General features: G+C 36.4%; 1 protein-coding gene across 1 annotated transcript; it reads right to left on the bottom strand.

The window, feature by feature from the left end:
- Positions 1-1,455: 1,455 nt before the first annotated feature.
- Positions 1,456-6,563, bottom strand: LOC131636439 (uncharacterized). Its single transcript, XM_058907050.1, has 7 exons — positions 6,507-6,563; positions 5,563-5,646; positions 3,082-3,226; positions 2,918-3,004; positions 2,397-2,831; positions 1,935-2,029; positions 1,456-1,737 (listed from the first exon to the last, which is right to left on the bottom strand). Exons 1-7 carry the CDS (start codon positions 6,561-6,563, stop codon positions 1,456-1,458), a joined length of 1,185 nt encoding a protein of 394 aa, XP_058763033.1.
- Positions 6,564-22,421: the final 15,858 nt, after the last annotated feature.

Here is a 22,421-nt window from a genome sequence, read left to right on the forward strand (position 1 = left end):
CAACGCTTTGCTTGATTACCATGGCGTTAGAGCCACTATCTAATGCAGGCTATTCCTCACCATGCTGAGAAAGGGGGCCACTGTCTGGTATAAAAGTCTCCCCGGCGGGTCTATTACCTCTTAGAGACAGTTGGGAAGGACCTTCTCCCGACACTTCACTGCTTCTTGACGCCATCCCAAATCACAAGCATCACTGGAAGAAATCATGCAGGGAAAAGATGAATCCCTCTGGGCATTCATTGAAAGATTCAACAAAGAAATCATCCAAGTCTCCATGAATGATAAATCAATAAATCAGAGTAAATTAATTTCAAAATAAAACACAACAATTAGGATTTTACACTTCATCATCTCTTAAAAACATGCTCAAACAAGCATACATGGATACATAACACACTTATCAAATGAACCGACAATACAATCCTTATAATTTTCAACTTGGCTTTACTAATGCAATGGAAAACAAATTAAAAAATATAATAGTCATCATCTCCAACAATTCATCAACCAACATTAAAAAAAATAAAAGAGAGACTATAATGCTCTCACAATCTTTCAAAACAACTAATACTAAATAAATAAACAAATGTTCATCCCCGGTGTTACGTATCAGAGCAAGACCCGACTCAATCTATGCAAGACGAGGTGCAACTCCATACCTCAAGTAATTCTAATCATTGTCACCTGGACTTTACCCACATAGAGGCAACATCCAAACAGAAGAGGTGAGATATCACAACAATATAATAAGTTATATAATGGTAACTATGCAACAGATATCTCATACAGGTTATCAAAATTCATGCTCTAATAAGTTATACCATCGTCATCAAATCAAATACACAACAATATACACAAGCCCACTCAAGTCATCATACAAACACACACCTACATGTTATGGGACTGACTCGACCTTATGCATGTGGTACCAACATGGCATAAGCCCTATCCAAAGTGCAGATAATGGGCAATAACAGGGCATGAGTCGATCCAAATAAGGACGAAAGATATGAATCATTTGGAGTACTATTCACAAATGCTCAACATGCTCTTCTTCTAACTTGGAATATATTAGGATATCATTAATAAACACTACTACGAATCGATCCAAATAAGGACGAAAGATACGATTCATATACTTCATAAATACTCTCGGCGCATTAGTAACACCAAAAGGCATTATTAAATACTCATAATGTCCATACCTAGTCCTAAAAGGCATCTTCTGAATGTCTTCATCCTTTACTCGAATTTGATGGTAACCCGACCTCAAGTCAATCTTGCTGAATACACGTGCACATACTAATTGATCCTTCAAATCGTCTATTCTCGAAAGTGGATACTTGTTTTTAATCGTAACTTTATTCAATTGTCGGTAATCAACACAAAGTCTCATACTGCCGTCATTCTTCTTTACTAAAAACACTGGAGCTCCCCAAGGTGACACACTTGGTCTCACAAATTTCTTTTCAAGTAGTTTTCTAGTTGCTTCTTAAACTTTGCAAATTCAGATGCCGACATCCTGTATGGTTCCATAGAAACATGTCTAGTACCAGGGACAAGATCAATAGTAAATTCTACTTCTCTTTCTGAAAGTACATCTGGAATATCATCTGGAAAAACTTCGGCAAATTCTCGCACTATTGGTAATTCATCAGTAGTAGTCTGATTCTCAATGGATAAAGAGGCCATCAAAGCAAACACCTGAACTTCATCTTTCATCAGCTCATTAACTGCCTGGCAGATAAGAACTCAGTTTCCTTCTCCTCACCAGGATTAGAAGACCGCACAAATTTGTCATAACAGTTAATATGAACATAGTTGCATTCCAATCAGTTCATACCTAAAATCACATATAAACCACTCAACGGTAAGCAAATTAGATCCATAACAAAGTCTCTATCAAACATCGACAGAGGACACTTCAGACATACAAGAGAATTTGTCACCATTCCATTAGTTGAAGTATCGATAACCATTTCTCTATTCATAGAGGATAAAACAAGACCCAAACTTTTCACATAATTAGCTGTAATAAAATAATGAGTAGCACCTGTATCAATAATACTACCTCCATTCCTTTTTATAAGAGAAAATTCACTTTTTAGATTTATTGAATAATCTATGTATCTAGTCTATAAAGAGACCAAATACATTAGTTATTCAATGAACCTAAAAAATGACTTGTCTCTTATAAAAAGGAACGGAGGTAGTAGTAATTAAGGGAGCACTATTAATGAAGCATGTACCTTTGATCAACCGGTCCTCGCTAGGTGTCTGAGCCTTAACTAAAGCAAAAACATTCCCTCTGGTCTAAGATCGCTTCGGTTTCTGAAACTGAGTACTGATGTGTCCTTCCTCGCCATAATTGAAACATACAACCGCTCTGTACTTACAATCAGCTATCAAGTGACCAGATTTTCCATAACGAAAACATCTCTTCACCTCTCTAGTGCAAACATTACCTTTTTGACCATGTCTTCCACATTTGAAACATACCACGCCATTAGGAATATCTCCCCCACTGGTTCTCTTACCCTCAGCAGCTGTCTGTTTACCTTTGTCAGTTGGAGCACTGTAAGGTTTACCATGGTTATGATGTTGCTTGTCTCTTCTCTCATTCATGATCTTGTAGCGAGCCCTACTATCCTCCTCATATATCCTGCAGCAATCCACCAATTTCAGAAACTTATAGATCTTATGATATCCAATCGCTCGCTTGATTTCGGGACGCAGCCCGTTCTCAAACTTGATACATTTGGAAAATGCAGCTGTTGCCTCATTGTAATGAGGATAGAACTTCGCCAACTCCACAAATCTAGCAGCATACGCTGTTACCAAAAAATCCCACGGACATCTTTCAGAAAGTACTTTCTCAGAAATTCCCTACGGAACACCTCCCAAGTAATAACCTCACTTGTAGCTTCCAATCTATAATGAGTCTCAAGCCACAAGTCATCAGCCTCACTAGCCAGCACATGTGTACCATACCGCACCTTCTGCGCTATAAGCAATCCATCACTCGAAAAATTTGTTCCATCTCCTTGAGCCAAGCTTGATCCCCCTCAGGATCATACATGCCTTTGAAAGTAGGTGGTTTCTCCCTTTGGAAAGTTGTTAAGCTGCGTAAATCGTCGATTGCACCAGCATTATGCTGATTCTGCATAGCATGAGCCATCACTTCCAAGGGAGTAACAATAGCAACATTAATTCTTCCAGCCATCTTCTGCTTCACATCAAACAACATTAAAACAAATAAAAGAAAGTATATAATGCTCTCACAACCTTTCAAAACAACTAATATTGAATACACAAACAAACGTTCATCCCCGGTGTTACGTATCAGAGCAAGACCCGACTCGATCAACACAAGACGTGGTGCAACTCCATACCACAAGCAATTCTAATCCTTGTCATCTGCACGCTACCCACGTAGAGGCAACATTCAAGTCGAAGGTGTGAGATATCACAATAATAAAATAAGTTATATAACAGAAACTATGCAACATATATCTCATACATGTTATCACAATTCATGCTCCAATAAGTTATACCATCATCATCAAATCAAATACACAGCAATATACACAAACACACTCAAGTCATCATACAAACATACTCCTTCTATTATGGGACTGACTCGACTCTATGCATGTGGTACCAACAGGGGATAAGCCCTCTCCAAAGTGCCAGATAATGGGCAATAACAGGGCATAAGCCCTCAACAACTTGCCAATCTAGGCCAACAACAAGACATAAGTCTTCAACCATGAAATGCATGCAACATCGATAATGCAACAACATAATTATATAATTCAAGAGCATAAACTAAAATTTTTTCCCTTTCAGGAAAACAACAACAACAACATCATTTGCATTATATTCTACAATTTATAAAATCATCATTCTTGCAACATCATCGTTAATCGTCATAACATTGTCACACTTCGTATGACACTAACACTCGAGACATAAGTTTCCAATTGAAAAACATTATTTTCAAATACAAAAATTATGATTATGTTAAAGAAAATATTTTTAGCTTTTCAACGGTCTAAACGGTGCGTCAAACGGACACCCGACTCAAAAGATATGGATTTTTAAAGTATTAGAAAATTTCCTCCTAGCACAGTGGTTACCGGTTACCATAGCTGGGTAACCGGTTACGACTCCTCGTAACCCAAAAACCACACCTCTGTTTCATCCGATAACCGGTTACCATAACTGGGTAACCGGTTACTTTTTCAAAATCTCAATAATTACACGCTATTGTTTTATTGGGTAACCAGTTACTTTTTCAAAATCTCAAGAATTACACGCTACTGTTTTATTGGGTAACCGATTACCTACTCACATTTTGCCCAATTTTTCAAAACTTTCACTGGGTAATTGGTTACCATAACAGGGTAACTAATTCCCCTGCATTCAGAACCAAAAATTCTACAGTTTTTTCTGCTACGAAATTCCCCTCTTTTCACTCAAAAATCCAATTTGCAATCATCAGAAAATCAGTCAAAAACATAGAATTCATACATACACAAAACATAATAATCTCAAACATGTTATCACATCAATTTCACCAATTGCAATCACTTACTTATAGGGATCAATCCATGAATAATCTACACCCAAAACCTAAACTTCAATAGAAAGTTGGAAACTCCTATTATACCTCAACATATCCACCCTTATACCTCCTATTAGAAAGTTGGAAACTCACCCTTACCTTGGCAAAAATTCTTCAAAGTTCTCTCTATCAATGGAGGTTCCCTTTTGCCCTAGCTCCGCTCCTCTCTTTCTCTAGACACGATCACTTCACAATTCTGTCTCTCCCTAATTTCCTTCCCTTTACTACTTTAATCCTTGGACCCTTAATATGATAACCCCATATTACCCTCACTAACTCTCACAAGCTAAATTAAATAATTCTCTCAATTCTAAATAATAATTTTCCAAATAATTATTTCTCATTACTATATTTTCTTTTAAATAATTATCTCTAAAACTAGTAATTCCCACTAAATTATTTAAATTCTAATAAATCACTGACAACTCTAATTCATCACTAAACAACGTAGAACACCAACAAACCAATAATTGTATCAAATAAATCACAAATAATCGATTAAAATAATAGATAACTATTCGGGGAATTACAGCCTACGCCCGTGTAGCGACTTTGCCAAGGCGGTAGGCATAAAGACTTCCGCTTCTCTAGACACCCTCCTCCTCAAAGTACATGCATATATCCAATACAAGGAGAAGGAGGCGGCCAATATCGCTCGTGATTCTCGGCATTAAGAGAGCGCTAAATCATCAAGATCCGAAGACCCCTCGACATTTCGTCGAGGAGACAAGAAGAAAGAGGACATGACCCGTGATCCTCAGGACTACAAGGGGCCCTCTGGGTGGCAACGGCGCTAAAAATGGCATAAACATTGTCAAACGCCAACAATCCACCGAGAAAGTTCCTAATCTACGTATTTCTTACCCTAATCAAATGCATTTTACACAAAAAATCTAAGCTAGAACGAAAAAGGTAGAAAAAATGAAAGTACTTACGTGGTCGGAAGGAAACTGGTGGTGGTCGAAATTCTCACAGGTGGTATACGACGGAGATCGCGTCAGTAAGCTACGGGCAGAAATCTGGAGAAGAGTGAGAAATGAAAGTGAAAATGAGTAGTGTTTCCTCCTAATTATAGAGAGCCCCCACAACGCGTGTATGAACACGCGCCTAGTCTAAACTAGCCATCATTACACATTTATGACATCACGTGGCTCGACGCACGCACGCGACGTCACCCTTTCGTTTCCCTTCAGCTATTCACCTACCCGCCAATGGTACCTCCTCGATAGCGATTAATCTCCTTGACGATCTTCCTCCCTCAAATGAACAGAAAAATATAACCTCTTCAGAAAACAGGTATCGTCCCCGTACATTCTTTCTCGAATTAGGGCTTGCTCTTAAGTCATTACTCCCACGCTTTGAGCAATGACTTAAGGGGCTCCTATTCTGGACTAGCCCGACGGGTAGTGGTGGCCCAACCCATATCTTTCCTCAGGACGACCCAATAACCTTGGCCCAATAACCTAAGGGCAGTAAGAGCGTCATCTCCCTTTCCCGGTCGTCGGGGACACGCCTCCATATGGTCCGAGGATAATACATCTTCGCTACACTCTACCTAGCTTACCCTTACACCTACGGCAAGACGACCACTCTGCTCCTCAGCCAAGGATAGACGACCCCTGCTTGCTAGACATCTTTGTCAACTAGAGATAATTTTCTGCCCGACCAACAGCTAGTTTTGGACAGCCTCCAAGGATTCCTAAACATACTCCTAGAATCTTGGAAGTCACACTTTTGGGCATAGATCCATGATCCATCCCAAAACATAGACCAATGGCCAAGCGCTGGGGGACAATATTAAAATCCTCTCATTTGAGAGGGTCAGGTAACACAATTTCATACCCTTGAATCACTAAAACGTATATCTGCTCCTACTTACTTGCTCGTCAGAGTGCCTTGTAGGTACACCCCCTTTCCTCCCCATCACCAACACCATAGAGACGTCTCTGGCCCACCTTCTGGTTCTGATCACCCTCTAGATCAAATATATTAAAAAAAGTTATGAAATTTTTTAAAACTATTTTAATAAAGTATTTTAAATGTCATAACATTTATAATATTGGTTTTAAAATGTAAACTAGTACTCTTAACATTATTGTGAAGGACGACTATTTAAGATGGAAATAAATTTGACATAGTAAATACATATCTATAGTCTAACCTATTTAATTTTCATTTGCCCTCTTCGATTTATAAAAAATAGTAGACTTAAATTCTTGTAAAAACTTTATATATATATATATATATATATATATATATATATATATATATATATATATATATATATATATATATATATAACATATCAAATTATTGGATGTGCATAATAATTCAAACGCATTGTATAGGCTTCTGGGAGTAATTTGATGTGAGCAGCTTAAAAAATAAGCACTTTTGAAGTGGCTGGAACTGATATTTTTGAGGGAGTAACCGGTTACGGAAACTATTTTTCAGTTATGGGTTTTTGTTTGCATAGGCGTAACCGGTTACGGCTTTTAGCATAACTGGTTACATGCCTGATTTTGGGCAATTTTGCTTTTTTTTAAGTTGTGTCCCATTATGGTTACATTTTAGCTTGTATAAGTACCCTCAAGTGAAAAAATTTGTTGTAAATGCCAATTTTTCTCCTCATCTCAATTTCTCTCTCTCTCTCTCTCTCTCTCTCTCTCTCTCTCTCTCTCTCTCTCTCTCTCTCTCTCTCTCTCTCTCTCTCTATTATTATCTCATTTTCATCTTCTCCGATTTTTTGTTTTCTCCATTGATTCACCAAAAGACATTGTGTATGTTCCAATATTTAGCATCAAGAGCCTGGTTAGTGATCCTTAATCCGCTGCAAAGATGAACACCATCTTCAATGATCGAGTTCTCACTAATCTTCCGACCCTTAATTTGAAAAACTATGATAAATGGTGCAAACAAATGAAGGTGTTGTTTGGCTATCAAGATGTTCTTGAAGTGGTTAACAATGGAGTTACTCCATTTGAGGCAGAAGCTACGGATCCTCAGAAGTCTACACACAAAGGAAGAAAAGAATAAAGATTACAAGGAACTCTTTTTGATTCATTCTTTTGTTGATGGGGAAAATTTTGAAAAGGTTGGCGATTGCCATTCGGCGAAGCAAGCTTGGCAAATCTTGAAGAAAGCTTATGAAGGAGATGATAAAGCAAAGGTGTTGAGGTTACAAACTCACAAGTGACAATTTGAATTAGTTCAAATGGAATAAAAGGAGACAATCATCGAATACGTAACGCGCATTACGCGTTTGGTGAATCAAATCAAGTCGTGCAGAGAAACTAATTTTGAGCGGAGTTTTATGTCGAAGATCTTGCGTTCTTTAATGTCAAGATTCAAAAACATTGTAATGGCAATCGAAGAATCAAATGACCTTTCAACATTGAGAAAAGAGGAGCTTCAAAGCTCTCTTGAGGCTCATGAATAATGAATGGATGAAAAGGGAAATGACAAAGCTAAAGTGGAGATTGCGTTGCAAGCACGACTCAACAAGAAAAGTAAATGACCGGAAGGAAAATGGGCTTCAAGAGGGACGTCAAATTTCTATAATTTTGGTGGAAAAGATTCACAAAATTCGAAGATTTCGATGGGAGAAAGAGGTGAGAACAACTCCAAAGGTAGTGTTCAAGGCAACAACACCAAGATAATTGATAAGAGTAACGTGAAATGTTACAATTATCATAGACATGGTCATTTTGCAAGTGATTGTAACGTGAAACCAAGGGAAAATCATAGTAATGAGGCTAAGGTTGCTTGATAGGATGTGGATGATGATAACACGCTTCTGGTGATGATCACGAAAGAGAATTATGGCACTGATAAGCTGCTGGATAGCCGCAGTAACAACTGCAAGTTGTTGGACAATAGCTACAACAGTTCGAAAAATGATGCAGAAACACGTTCGCAGCAAAACGTTATGGTAACAGTTCTAGATGGAGTCTAAGGCAATGATGTGTGGTACTTGGATTCTGGTTGTTCAACACATGTGACAGGTAGAAAGGATTGGTTTGTCAAAATCAATCAAGCCACATAGAATAAGGTGAAATTCGCAGATGATACCACGTTAGTGTCGACGGGGTCGGTGATGTTTTGATCATGAGAAGGGATAGTGGTCATTCCTTGATCAAAGATATGTTGTAAACTCCTATAATTAAATGAAATCTCTCGAGTAGTGGCCAATTGCTTGAGAAGGATTACATGATTCGCATGGAAAACAAGATTTTACGCGTTTTGGACCGAAACCAGGTTTTAGTCCTTAAAGCTCTTATGGCTGCCAATAGAACTTTCAAGTTAGAGTTGAAGCTGATGGAGCATATGTGTCTTGCTACAATGGTAAGTCGAGAAGAGTGGTTGTGGCACTACTGTCTTGGACATCTCAATTTTCAAGACATCGATGCGTTACAAAGGGATGGCATGGTAACCATGTTGCTAAAGATCAATATTCCAGCTGAGATATGTGAATAGTGTGTGCAAGGGAAGCCGCACAATAGTAGTTTCAACAAGGATGCAAGTCATAGGACCAAGCATCACCTTGAGGTGGTGCACTCGGATGTGTGCGGTCCAATGCAAGTCAACTCGTATGGTGGAAATAGGTACTTTGTCACTTTTATCAAAAAATTTAGTATGAAACTGTGGGTATACCTAACCAAGAGAATGGATGAGGTATTTGATGCGTTCAAAAGATTTTAGTCCATGGTTGAGCGGCAAAGCACTCACAAGCTTAAAATTCTCAAAATGGATGGTGGAGGTGAATGTACCTCGGATGAGTTTGGAAAGTATTATGATGATGAGGGGTTAGTGCATGAATTTGTGCCAACCTACACGCCACAGCAGAATGGTGTTGCCGATAGGAAGAATCATTCGATAATGAACATAGTTTGTAGCATTTTAAAGGGAAAAGACTTGCCAAAGGAGTTGTGGGGTGAATTCGTTTCTACAGTCGCCTATTTGTTGAATAGGTGCCCTACAAAGAATCATGATAAGGTGACTCCATAAGAGGCATGGTCTGGGTTTAAACCAAGCTTGAGTCATTTGAGAGTTTTCAATTTGATATCATTTCGACACGTTTCGGGTCAGCTTCGAAAGAAGTTGGATGACAAGGAAGATGTGTTGTTGGTTATCACCCTACTGGAGGTTTTAAATTTTTTGATGTTGATAACAAGAAGATTGTGATCATTTGAGATGTCGTGGTTGATAAATTGAAGTAATTTAGCAGGTCTGGGACTGGTTTGATAGGTCCTGTAACCGGTTACCAGAATGGCGTAATCAGTTACGGGCACGATTTCCTACTACCATAAACTTCTGGAACTGGTGTAGCAGAAGGCCATACCGGTTACGAGAATCATGTCACCGGTTAGGGCAATGAAAATGCATAAAATCAGGCTGCTGCAGGTACTGAACAACAACCTGTTGAAGCCGTAATTGGGGAACACAGTAGACGACCAACTAGGCAAATAGGTTTATCTTAGAAACTCCAAGATTGTGAACTATTCCAGGACAATAAAATCAATGATGTACGAGATTTTGTTCACTTTGCACTATGGCCGAATCCGAACCCGTTAGCACAGAAGAGGCATTAAGTGATCCAAAGTGGTTGTGTATGATGAAAGAGGAACTGGAATCGATCGATAAGAATAATACTTGGGAGTTGGTTGATCTACCGGAACGAAAGAAGGAAATCAGCGTGAGATAGGTTTACACAGTGAAGGTGAATCCCAAAGGTGAAATTGTCAAGCATAAGGCTCGACTAGTTGTGAAGGGATTTTCACAAAGAGAAGGTATTGAATTTTATGAGGTGTTTGCACCTGTTGCTAGGCTAGAAACCATGAGGCTAGTTGTGGGCAATGCGAATTGCAACAATTGGTCGATGTGTCAAATGGGTGTGAAATTTGCGTTTTTGAATGGTCCACTTGAGTAGGAAATTTATGTAGAATAACCCCTGGTTTTGTTGTGGCAAATCAAGAGGGACGGGACTAAAAATTGAATAAACCACTTTATGGTTTGAAACAAGCCCCAAGAGCTTAGAACAAACGCATAGATGGTTTCGTATTTGATGTTAGTTCAATAAATATGTTTCCGAGCATGGTGTCTATGTGAAGACGAATATAAGTAAAGATGTGATTATAATTTGCGTATATGTTGATGATTTGTTGATCACAGTGAAGGTAGATAAAAGTACAAGAAATGGGGGGTTTGAATTGGGTTTTCAAAACTTTTCCCTTCTTAGAAAAAAAATTCGTTTAGATACACATTAGCATATGCAATAAATAGAAAGATGACACATTCATTTATCCAAGTTCCCCTTAGAAAAGGTTAGTCCTGTCCACCCGCCAAGGTGATTTTGCCTTAGAAAAGGACTTAATCCACTTATCATAAAAATGATTACAATTGCACGGGCCAACTGCCAATGACTAACAACAAAACATTGATCTATTATGTTAGTGATCCCTTAAGATTTCTGACCCAAATGGTCCCTTAAGAGATATAATGATCATTAACTTCTTTAAGAATTCTGACCCAACTGGCCCCCTAAAGAAGATTTTCAACTAAAGCACGTTGATTAATTCTGTTAGTGATCCCTTAAGAATTCTGACCCAACTGGTCACCTAAGAGATATAACGATCAACGAATCCTTTCAGAATTCTGACCCAATTGGTCCCTTAAAGAAGATTTCCCATGATGACAAACTTTCACCGTCTTCTTGAGTATACAGTCTAAGACTAGTCACTCAAGGAAAAATTAATAGAAATTAATTTACAGTTTGTGTTTACAAGAATGCCTTCTAAAAATCAGATTTCACAAATGTTTAAGTTCAAGCAACACAAAAGTGTTGAGCAAGATATGAGCAACAACTCATTGATTTTATAAGATTCTACGAAGATGTAAATGATAAAATGTTGAGTTGCATCTTATAGTAATATTCTTTTCTTCTTTCTTTGTCCTCTTCATCTTCAGCTTCATAATGTTGCAACAACTTTTGCTTTGCTTTGATTGAGCTTCGGCTTCTTTGCATTTATGGTAGCATTGCAGCTTTAGCGTTTGTGACAGGTAACATCTTCAGCTTTGGTATTTGCACTAGCAGCATCTTTGGCTTTGGTAGTAGCAATCCACAACTTTGGCTATTTAGGTAACAACATATTTGGCTGTTCACCTTCCAACTGCATTTCTTCTGAAGTCTTGATCTTCATTTATAATCATCAGAGAAAGATTCATAGTGAGGATAGAAGAGTCTTTTCTAAAAGCTAACGGTTACTTTCCAACAAATAGAAGTGTAGGTGTTGGATATTGGAACATGTTACTTCCTTAGCCTGTAGCTTGCAGCTTTGACATGATGGCGTGGAAGACAGCTTTTGTATAGTATGAACGTCTTGATAACTGTGAGTTATTTAGCAGACTGTTGTACAAAATATTCTAAAGAAAGTTACTTAATCATGTCTTCAACATATGTACTTCTGATTCTAAAGTAGTAAGTTGGGAAGAGATCACTTTCTTTTCTTTGTTCTTCTGATGATGTATCTGATGAGTAGTTCAGAAACTACTTTGTTAGGATAACATAAAAACATCAGAACTAATAGGAATAGAACTTTGTCTTTTAGAAATAATGACATCAGCCTTTCTGAAGTACGACACATAACTTCGTAGATCAAATATGTATCTGAATAGATAATTTATTTATGATTGAGACAACATGAGCAATACAAGCAATAATATTTGAGTCTTTCAGAATAGAACAATTTCTTCACATAATAGTGCAACAACATATCTGAGGAACACGTCTAAAAATCTGAACAAGGGTCGTCAACTAAGTTGTATGTCTAATTTTCATCCTTGTCAGCTGATCTTGACTATGTCTTCAAAATAATGAGCAACATCTCTTCTAACAAACATATCTTGACGTCTGATCTTAGAAGAAACAACTTGTATCTGATGTAGACTTTGTTTCTGATCTGAAGCAACAACTTCTTGTATACCTTGTTTCTTCTAAAGGCACTTGATACTTCTGAAGCAGCAACTTGTTGAAAAGTATACTGGAAATCCTCATTCTGATTGACAATCAGCATTTCATAAAACTACTTATGTTCAGAAATGAAAGAAAGTAATATTTTTGACGACAACATTTCTGATGATTCTTTTAGACAACAGTCCTAAATCATACAGAGCTTTCTGATTTGCACACTCAAGAAAACATTAGAAACAAAATTGTTTATATATGAAATATGTGTTGGTATCATCAAAACTTAGAGATAAAATGTAGAAACAAATCTTGTTCTAACAATCTCCCCCTTTTTGATGATGACAAAACCATGCATTTTAATGTAACAATTTTATAAGGTAATATCATAATCGAATTTAAAATACACAAGAAAACAAACATTTGATTAGCAAAAGTTCTCCCTGAGTTAAAGATTTATAGTTTAGAATGAAAGGTTAGCTGAGCATTGTTTGGAAAAACTCCCCCTGAATCTAAAACTTGAGACTTTACAAGAAAGTAGGGTTTTTTTAGCTAAATTTTAAAGGACTAGAATACTGATTAAAGCAAGTAGAAGCGATTTTTCAGAGTTAGCTTATTAGAAATTCTTTCTTCTTAGGATAATTACATTTTAAATTCTTTTAGCAGATTTTAAGGGATTTCATCAAAATGACATATGACTTTCTCATTGTTTTTGTCATAGTAAAAAAGTTTAAGAAATGATTAATTGATTTTAACTTTGACTAAGCAAAAGAGATCAGATAGAGAAAACACAAACACATAGACATTTTCATTAAGAACAAAATAATATAAGAGATTACAAACAGAATAACAAGAAGCATACATAATATTCCTTAAACAAAAGAAAAAAATTACATATACTATTATAGGAAGATCACAGGAATTTAAAGATACAAAATCATAACCACAAATAATCAACAACATAAAAACAAGAAAGAAAAATACAGACACATCTTAGCCTCACAACACAAAGGAGGACAAAGGAACAAGAAAATAATTAACCTTCAAATACTTCGCATTTTCTTTTGACCAGACCATTTTTAGGACCATTTTCCCTAATAATATTAACAATTCCTTCTTTAAATAAGATTTCTGACAGAACTCTCCCAAAAGGTATGTAAGACTTGTTGAGATTTTAGGTTTATGGAGGCTTGCAGAAAGTTGAAGATAGTCTGAGGTAGATTTATCCGATACTGATTGACCAGAAGAAAAATAAAAATCTGATCATCATAGTATATAACGTTTTTTGTTGATTTCTCGAGGAAAAAAATTTGTTAACATAAACTTAAACCATCCTCTTGGAATGGGAAGACGATTTTCAGGATTAGTAGGTGTAGCGGGGAAATTCTGAGACCGAAGCCATTAGATTGACTTGACTCATTATTTCATTTGAAATCGCCACCGCGCTTTATTGTTTCCAAAGGAAAAGGAAAAAGAACGTAAAACCCAAAGTCTAAAACAAGAAAGAGATCTCAGGTACGGGTGTTGATTATACAAGGGGAAGGTTTTAAGCACCCCTCATATCTGTGGTATTCCACCGAAACCTTTTTGAAAATCTGTGTCGTGTGTGCTAAAAAAAAGGGTTTGTTTTATTTTAAAATAATCTCGGCAAAGCATTAAGCTTTGTGCCTACATACCTCCTCGATGCAATGGAGAAGTCAGAGCTAATGTAGTTCATCTTAAAAGGGAAAAACGTTTAAAAAAACGAATAAGCATTTTATCATCGTCGGAGAGAAATACTCAACCATTGATCTTGAGCATGAGAACAAATGAGTTCTTTGCATCGCAAATGAAAGAAGGGCTCCAACTCGGATAGAGATCAACGAGTATGCCACTAGCTCTCTCATGCGGAAAAGATCTCATTATATCAATCAATTTCAAAATGGGGGGTATCGCAACTCACTACAACAATTAATCGTGTCTAAACTTTGAAAGAAAAGCCACTAAGGGCAAAAGATATTTTTAAAGAAAGATGTAAAAAAGGTTTTACAAACATAAGAAGAGTTTTGAAAACGGGAGAAGATTTTGAAAATCTAAGAAGGGGAGGAGATGAAGAGGCTAACCTAGTGCATAAAAATAAAAGCTAAGGAAAGAAACGGTCTAACCGAAATAAGAAGCCAACACTTGACATTAAGAGTCAAGGCAGATTTCCCATCCTGTTGAATATCAATACTAAACCAATACATCACTTGGGGATCCAGAGGAACTTATTATCTTAGCACCACTTTGCATTAAGCACATTAAAATTCTGACAAAAATCGGGCAGAGTAACGGCTGTTTTCGGGTGAAATTCTTATCTCAATGCCTTGGAATTAACCATCAAGAGCTTTCAAGGAAATACCTGCACACATAAACAGACAACAATCCAATGCCAGACAGACAGAACAACAACAGAGTAACAATGTCATAAGGGTCCAGAGGTAGTAAGTCCATAAGTCCGAATCTCCAAAATGCTCGGGATAGTAACCAGTAGTCCAAAAGAGAGTCTTATGTTTTTTAGATTTTTGTTGTTTATTAGTGTTGTAGCATAAAAGTAAAGTATGGTCCAAGTGGACAAAAATAAAATAGCGGAAACATAAACAATACGTCCAAATGGACAAAGAGAAAATAACGGAATATAAACGTCCAAATGGACAAAGAGAAAATGGCGGAAACATAAACATGATGAAGTGATAAAATAAAGTGATAAAGCGAGAAATATAAAGAGCAATATAATAAAATGCGGAAATTAAAGTCAATTGTTAGATGTTAAAGATAACCATCTTGAAACTTGTCAAGTATGTTATCAAAGTTAGTAAGAAAGATCGATAGTGAGTGAAGGATGTTCTCGGATTTAAATTCAATGGAAATTTATCAGAAGCTTGATAAAATCATAGCGACTACACGATAAACTTCCATAAGTCTTAAATCAACCGCATAAAATTCCCTTCCATGTTTGATCTTTTTTTTTGATTCGGGACACGAAATATTGCGCTATGTTAAGCAGATCGCCGAGTGATTTATGTAGAAATCACCCTACAACGAGGCCGGTCAAAACTTTATGTGCTAATGCATGCGAGAGAAGCGATATGTAGATCACTCTCCGAAAGCAATACCGCACAAAAAGAAAATAGGTAACGATCTAGTCTTTACCAAGAATCCATAGAATTCTCAAGGTGTTAAGACTTTCATCGATCAAAAGAAAAAAAGAGAAGGAAAAGAAGAATAAAATGCCTAAAATAGAATCAACTCACACTATCATTAATATCATTCATCTAATATTATAGATTTGTTCATTTCAAACCTATCAACATCCTAGATCCAATGATATTAATGAAGTGGAGGAAGAAGGAAGCCAAAACAAGCATAAAAAAGCAAAAAAAAAAACATTCTGTCCCAGGGGAAATCGATTTACCTATGGAGGAAATCGATTTCCTGAGTGCAGGTTTTCAAATCTGGCACAAAAAACAGAGTGGAAATCGATTTCCCTATGGAGGAAATCGATTTGCTACGCACAGTTTTCAAAAAAACAGCATTATGAAGCATGAAACTTGATTTAAACAAACATACAAACACCTTATGATCACATATCAATTGGAGCACGAAATTTCCATCAATTCACCATCAAATAGGACCAATGTAGCATCAAAGATGCATCAAACACAAGCACAAAAGAATCACATTATGATAGATGAAAAAGGATGAAGAAAATTACCAAATCTTGAACAAAACTTAGATCTACTTCAAGAATCACCACCACAAATCTTGATCTCTCAACAATTGAAGAAATAAGAGTGAAATGGATGGTGGTTTAGCTCAAAGTTTGTGAGGTTCAAGATGTGACTCACAAACTTTATGAAAGAATAAGAGCTTTGGTGAATTTGGTAGGGATGAAGAGAGAAATTGCAAGGGTTTTGTTGGCTTTCCAAGCTTGTGAAATGAGAGAGTAGAGACCTCTATTTATAGGATGGGAGCAAGAGTAGTGGCAATTTGGTCTTTTAGCATTTTGGTAATTAACTTGTGTTTAATTGGTGTTTAAATGGTAAAATGAGGTTAAAATGGGATTAATGAAGGTAATTAATTTTGATGAGGTGGAAAATTGGTAAAATGACAAAAATGATCAAAGAAAATTGGTGCCAAAATGATGTCATGCTTCCCTCCTTTTTTTTTTTTTGAATTTCGCCCCAGGGAAATCAATTTCCCTCATGGGTAAATCGATTTCCATAGTGAAATTTTCAAAAATCCATTTTCTTGCACTGCTTTGATTTTTGCCCGATCTTTTACTTGTAAAATATGAACAAAAGAGACAAAATACATATTTTTTTTGATTTTGGTTAGTATAAAATAAATAAAAAGCTTAAAGTGTTTGATGATTCCCCTCAGAGATAATCACAGTATCAAAGATATAACTTCACAATGGTGCTCCTGATTGATGATTAAACTACAACCAATGTATGATCTTAGGGTAAAAAATTGGGGTATGACAGATGCCCCTATTTAAGTTTCTTCGATCCGGAGATACGATGATTGTAAATCTTCGTTTTGACGAGATTGAAGAGACTTAAATATATAAAACACACAATATTTGAACCTAAGATGCAATGCAATGTTTAATGAATGCAACAGAACACCACTGGGGGAAACGGAACTCCACTGGGGAAAACAAATGTCTTGTGGGAAGAACTCCACTGGGGGAAACAAGACTTTGTTGGAGAAAATTTGCTGGGAAAAGAAACTTCACTGGGGAAAACATTTTGCACCAGAGAGGTTAAAGCACCACCTTTCACTGGGGATGAGAGAAAAAAGGGGGGCATCCTCTTTCACTGGGGATGAGAAAATATGCATCCTCTTTCACTGGGGATGAGAAAATATATCACCTTTCATTGGAGAATCAGAATACTAATCTTTCATTAACAACAAACATACCATCGTTCCACTGATGATATGAATAGAAATCCATCGACGTACCACTGACGATGAAGATATAACAATATACACCAACATTCCACTGAAGGTGAGCTACCAACATTCCACTGGAGGTAGAAAAGATACATCGACGTGCCATTACCGATGAAAATAACAAGATACACCAACGTTCCACTGAAGGTGAGTTACCAACGTTCCACTGAAGGTATGAAAAGAGATATACCGTCGTGCCATTGACGATAAAATATACCATCGTTCCACTGATGATATGAACAAAATACATCGACGTGCCATTGACGATGAAGATATAACAAGATACACCAACGTTCCACTGAAGGTGAGCAACCAACGTTTCACTGGAGGTAGAAAAGAGATATATCGTCGTACCACTAACGATAACATATACCATCGTTCCACTGAAGGTATGAAAAGAGATATACCGCCGTGCCATTGACGATAAAATATACCAGCGTTCCACTGATGATATGAACAAAATACATCGACGTGCCATTGACGATGAAGATATAACAAGATACACCAACGTTCCACTGAAGGTGAGAAAAGATGCACCGACGTACCACTGACGGTAACATATAATAAGATACACCAACGTTCCACTGAAGGTGAGAAGAGATGCACCGACGTACCACTGACGGTAACATATAATAAGATACACCAACGTTACACTGAAGGTATGAAAAGAGATATACCGCTGTGCCACTGACGATATCATATAATAAGATACACCAACGTTCCACTGAAGGTGAGGAGCAATCTGTCATACCCCAAAATTTACCGTAATGATTTTATTCCTAAAAATATTTATAAAAGGGTGTATTTAAAAATAAGTGTCTATTGGGCTTAACATTTTGATTGTTAAGCCCATTCCTTTACATAAACATCTTAAAAATAATATAAAAAAATCATGGCATTTGACCTTTTCAAAATGAAAACAAACAAACTTTCTAAATTTAATCAATTTAAAAAAAATATTTATTAATGAAAAAATGTCAAAAAAATAGTAATAAGGGGGAGTGGCGCTTGGTATCCTTCTTTTTAGGATAGAGTTGTTTTTTTATATAATAATAATAAATCAACGTAAAAAACTAAAAATATGAGGATATCTAAATAATTGTATATATATTTCTCGAGAAAAAGGACTTGAGCAATTTTAGTTATATTTGACCAATTATAATATTAATTATTATATTATTGTTATTAATGGTCAATGATATTAGTTGTTAAAATTAACTTATTAAATATCAATATTAGTATTATATAAAAAATTATATTTTAATAATTATATGAAAATATTTAGTTCTCATAACGTTGTTATTATTTATATATTAGTTAGTATAATACAACTTGTTAATAGTAGTACTATTAGTTATAAAATAAATGTCTTTCATTTGTCTAAGCAGTACATTAAATAAATATTAAAATGTTTATAAAAAAAAATTATTACTATTATTTGGACTTAGTCAAACTAGTATTCTGAACCCTTTCTTCTTCAACCTCCAAACGGCCGCCGCGGCCATCCCTTTAGCACCACAAATCCTAATTCTTATTTTCACACCCAAATCCAATTCTTAACCAAAATCAAATAAAATGAATCCGGAAACAAATCGAATATGGGCATAAACAATTAATTCCATTTATCAGTGAATCAAAATCGGAATGCAAGCTTTAAATAAAAAAAATCAAATATTTCTTTAACACAAATTATTAACATACCTTAAATAGAATCAAATCAAAATTTACAATGGGATGAAATCCGAAATTAAGATGAAAAAAACACAGACAGACCGTTTGATTAATATATTCCAGATCGACGTCCCAGATCATGATTCTGTGGACCATTGGATCTGGATCAATGATCAGAATCCTGCAATCCACCGTAGCATCGTGAAACCCTCCACACCATGTCCAACGGGTCTTGAATCATGTTGGGCTGGCCCTGTAACTATTAACACCTCTGTAAATTACCAGTGAATACAAAAATGCACCCCACTCGATTTTTAATAAAATTTTCTTTTTTTACTAAATAAATAATATAACTATTATTAATATTATTTAGTTTTTCATAATATATTATTTTGTTCTTGTTAATAAATTTATAGTAAAAGTATAATGATTATTAATGTCACTTTGTACTCTATAACTATATTTCTTTTTTACTTATTAATCGTTAATCAATATCAACCGATTTTATTTCTAATCTATACTTAATATTTAGTTTGGATAATCGATAAGTAATAATATAATTTTGGATGAATAATTTAACAATCAATTTAAAGATAATTTACTTAAGCATAAGAAAGGGGTTTATTTTATTAATAACTTACAACATAAAGCTGTCATTCTCTTTTCTTCTATTAAATTCAATTGATCAAACATGCTCTGAAACCATTCAGCCTCAGATAACTTGGTTTCCATTAAAACTCTCAATGATGGAATCTCAACCTCGACGGGGAGCACTGCTTCCATGCCATAAACCAGAGAAAAGGGAGTTTCCCCAGTTGAAGTACGAACAAATGTACGGTACCCATGCAAAGCAAAAGGGAGCATCTCATGCCAGTCCTTGTACGTAACAACCATCTTTTGCACAATCTTTTTAATATTCTTATTTGCTGCTTCCACAGCTCCATTCATCTTTGGCCTATAAGGCGAAGAGTTGTGATGTTTAATTTTGAAGCTTTCACACAGTTCTCTCATCATACTGTTATTCATATTCGAGCCGTTATCAGTAATGATCTTGGTCGGTACACCATATCGGCAGATAATGTTGTTCTTGATAAATCTGACCACAACTTGCTTTATTACATTAGCATAAGAAGCAGCTTATACCCATTTGGTAAAATAATCGATTGCTACCAGGATGAATCGATGTCCATTCGAAGCCTTGGGTTTAATCATGCCAATTATATCAATACCCCACATAGAGAAAGGCCATGGAGAGGAAATGACATTGAGAAGTGTCGGAGGCACATGAATTTTGTCAGTATACACTTGACACTTGTGACACTTCTTTACAAACTTGTAGCAATCAGATTCCATTGTCAGCCAATAGTAACCTGCTCTAAGCATCTTTTTAGCCATCGAATATCCATTGGCATGAGTACCAAAAGAACCCTCATGAATTTCATGCATCATCATGTCTACTTCGTGTCTATCCACGCATCTGAGCAAAACCATGTCATAATTTCTTTTATACAAAACATCCGCATTGATGAAGAAAATGCCAGCCAATCTCCTCAAAGTTTTCTTATCCTTATTTGATGCCCCAAGTGGGTACTCTTGGGTCTGAAGGAAATGCTTAATATCATAATACCAAGGCTTCTCATCTGCTAATTCCTCAACTGCAAATACATGAGCAGGTCTATCAAAATGCCTGATTGTAATCTGAGGCTCCTCATTATGGAAATTCACTTTATACATGGAGGACAATGTGGCTAAAGCATCAGCCATCTGATTCTTATCTTGAGGGATGTGGTGGAATTCAACTTTATTAAAGAATGTCAATAGTCTTCTGGCGTAATCTTTGTAATGGATCAAGCCAGGATGACGCGTTTCCCATTCTCCTTTAATATGATTAATCACAAGCGCAGAATCTCCATAAACATCAAGAATCTTAATTCTTAGATTAATGGCTTCTTCAAGTCCCATGATGCAAGCTTCATACTCAGCAATATTATTTGTACAATCAAAACATATCCTTGTAGTGAAAGGAACATGTGAACCTTGCGGAGTGATAATAATGGCACCAATACCATGGCCATGAACATTAGAATCTCCATAAAAAATTAAACCCCATTTGGATGCAGGATTTGGCCCTTCTTTTGGCAACGGCTCATCCCAATCTTGAGCTCTCAAATACATTATATCTTCATCCGGGAAGTCTATCTTGATAGATTGATGATCATCAATTGGTTGGTGAGCGAGGTACTCTGCCAACACACTTCCTTTTACAGCTTTTTGAGCTTGGTATTCAATATCATATTCTGATAGCAACATTTGCCAGCGAGCAATCCTTCCAGTTAATGCAGGTTTTTCAAATATGTACTTAATTGGATCCATTTTGGAAATCAATAAGGTGGTATGATTCAACATATACTGTCTCAGTCGGCGAGCAGCCCATACCAAAGCGCAACAAGTTTTCTCAAGCAGCGAGTATCTTGTTTCGCACTCGGTAAACTTTTTGCTAAGGTAGTATATTGCATACTCTTTTCGACTAGACTCGTCATGCTGACCCAACACACATCCCATTGAATTCTCAAGCACTGTGAGGTACATAATCAGAGGTCTTCCTTCAGCTGGAGGAAGTAAAATAGGGGGTTCAAGTAGATATTCTTTGATATTGTCAAAAGCTTTCTGACAATCTTCATTCCACACACATCCCTGATTTTTCTTTAACAACTTGAAAATTGGCTCACAGGTAACAGTCATATTGGAAATGAACTTGGAGATATAATTCAAACGTCCGAGGAAACCTCTCACTTGTTTCTCAGTCTTTGGTGTTGGCATTTCCTGAATTGCTTTGACTTTATCAGGATCTACTTCAATTCCTTTCTGACAGACAACGAAACCCAATAATTTTCTAGAACGGACACCAAAAGTGCATTTGTTTGGATTCAGGAGGAGACGATACTTTCTCAAACGCTGAAACAACTTTAAAAGATCCTCCATGTGCCCCCCTCTGACTGGGACTTGGCAATCATGTCATCCACATAAACCTCAATCTCTTTGTGCATCATATCATGGAAAAGAGTGGTCATGGCCCTCTGATATGTTGCGCCTGCATTCTCAACCCAAAAGGCATTACTTTGTAGCAGAATGTTCCCCATGGCGTGATAAAGGTTGTCTTTTCCATGTCTTCAGGTGCCATCT

This window comes from Vicia villosa, unplaced genomic scaffold (assembly GCF_029867415.1).
Source record: "Vicia villosa cultivar HV-30 ecotype Madison, WI unplaced genomic scaffold, Vvil1.0 ctg.001733F_1_1, whole genome shotgun sequence".
NCBI lineage: Eukaryota > Viridiplantae > Streptophyta > Magnoliopsida > Fabales > Fabaceae > Vicia > Vicia villosa.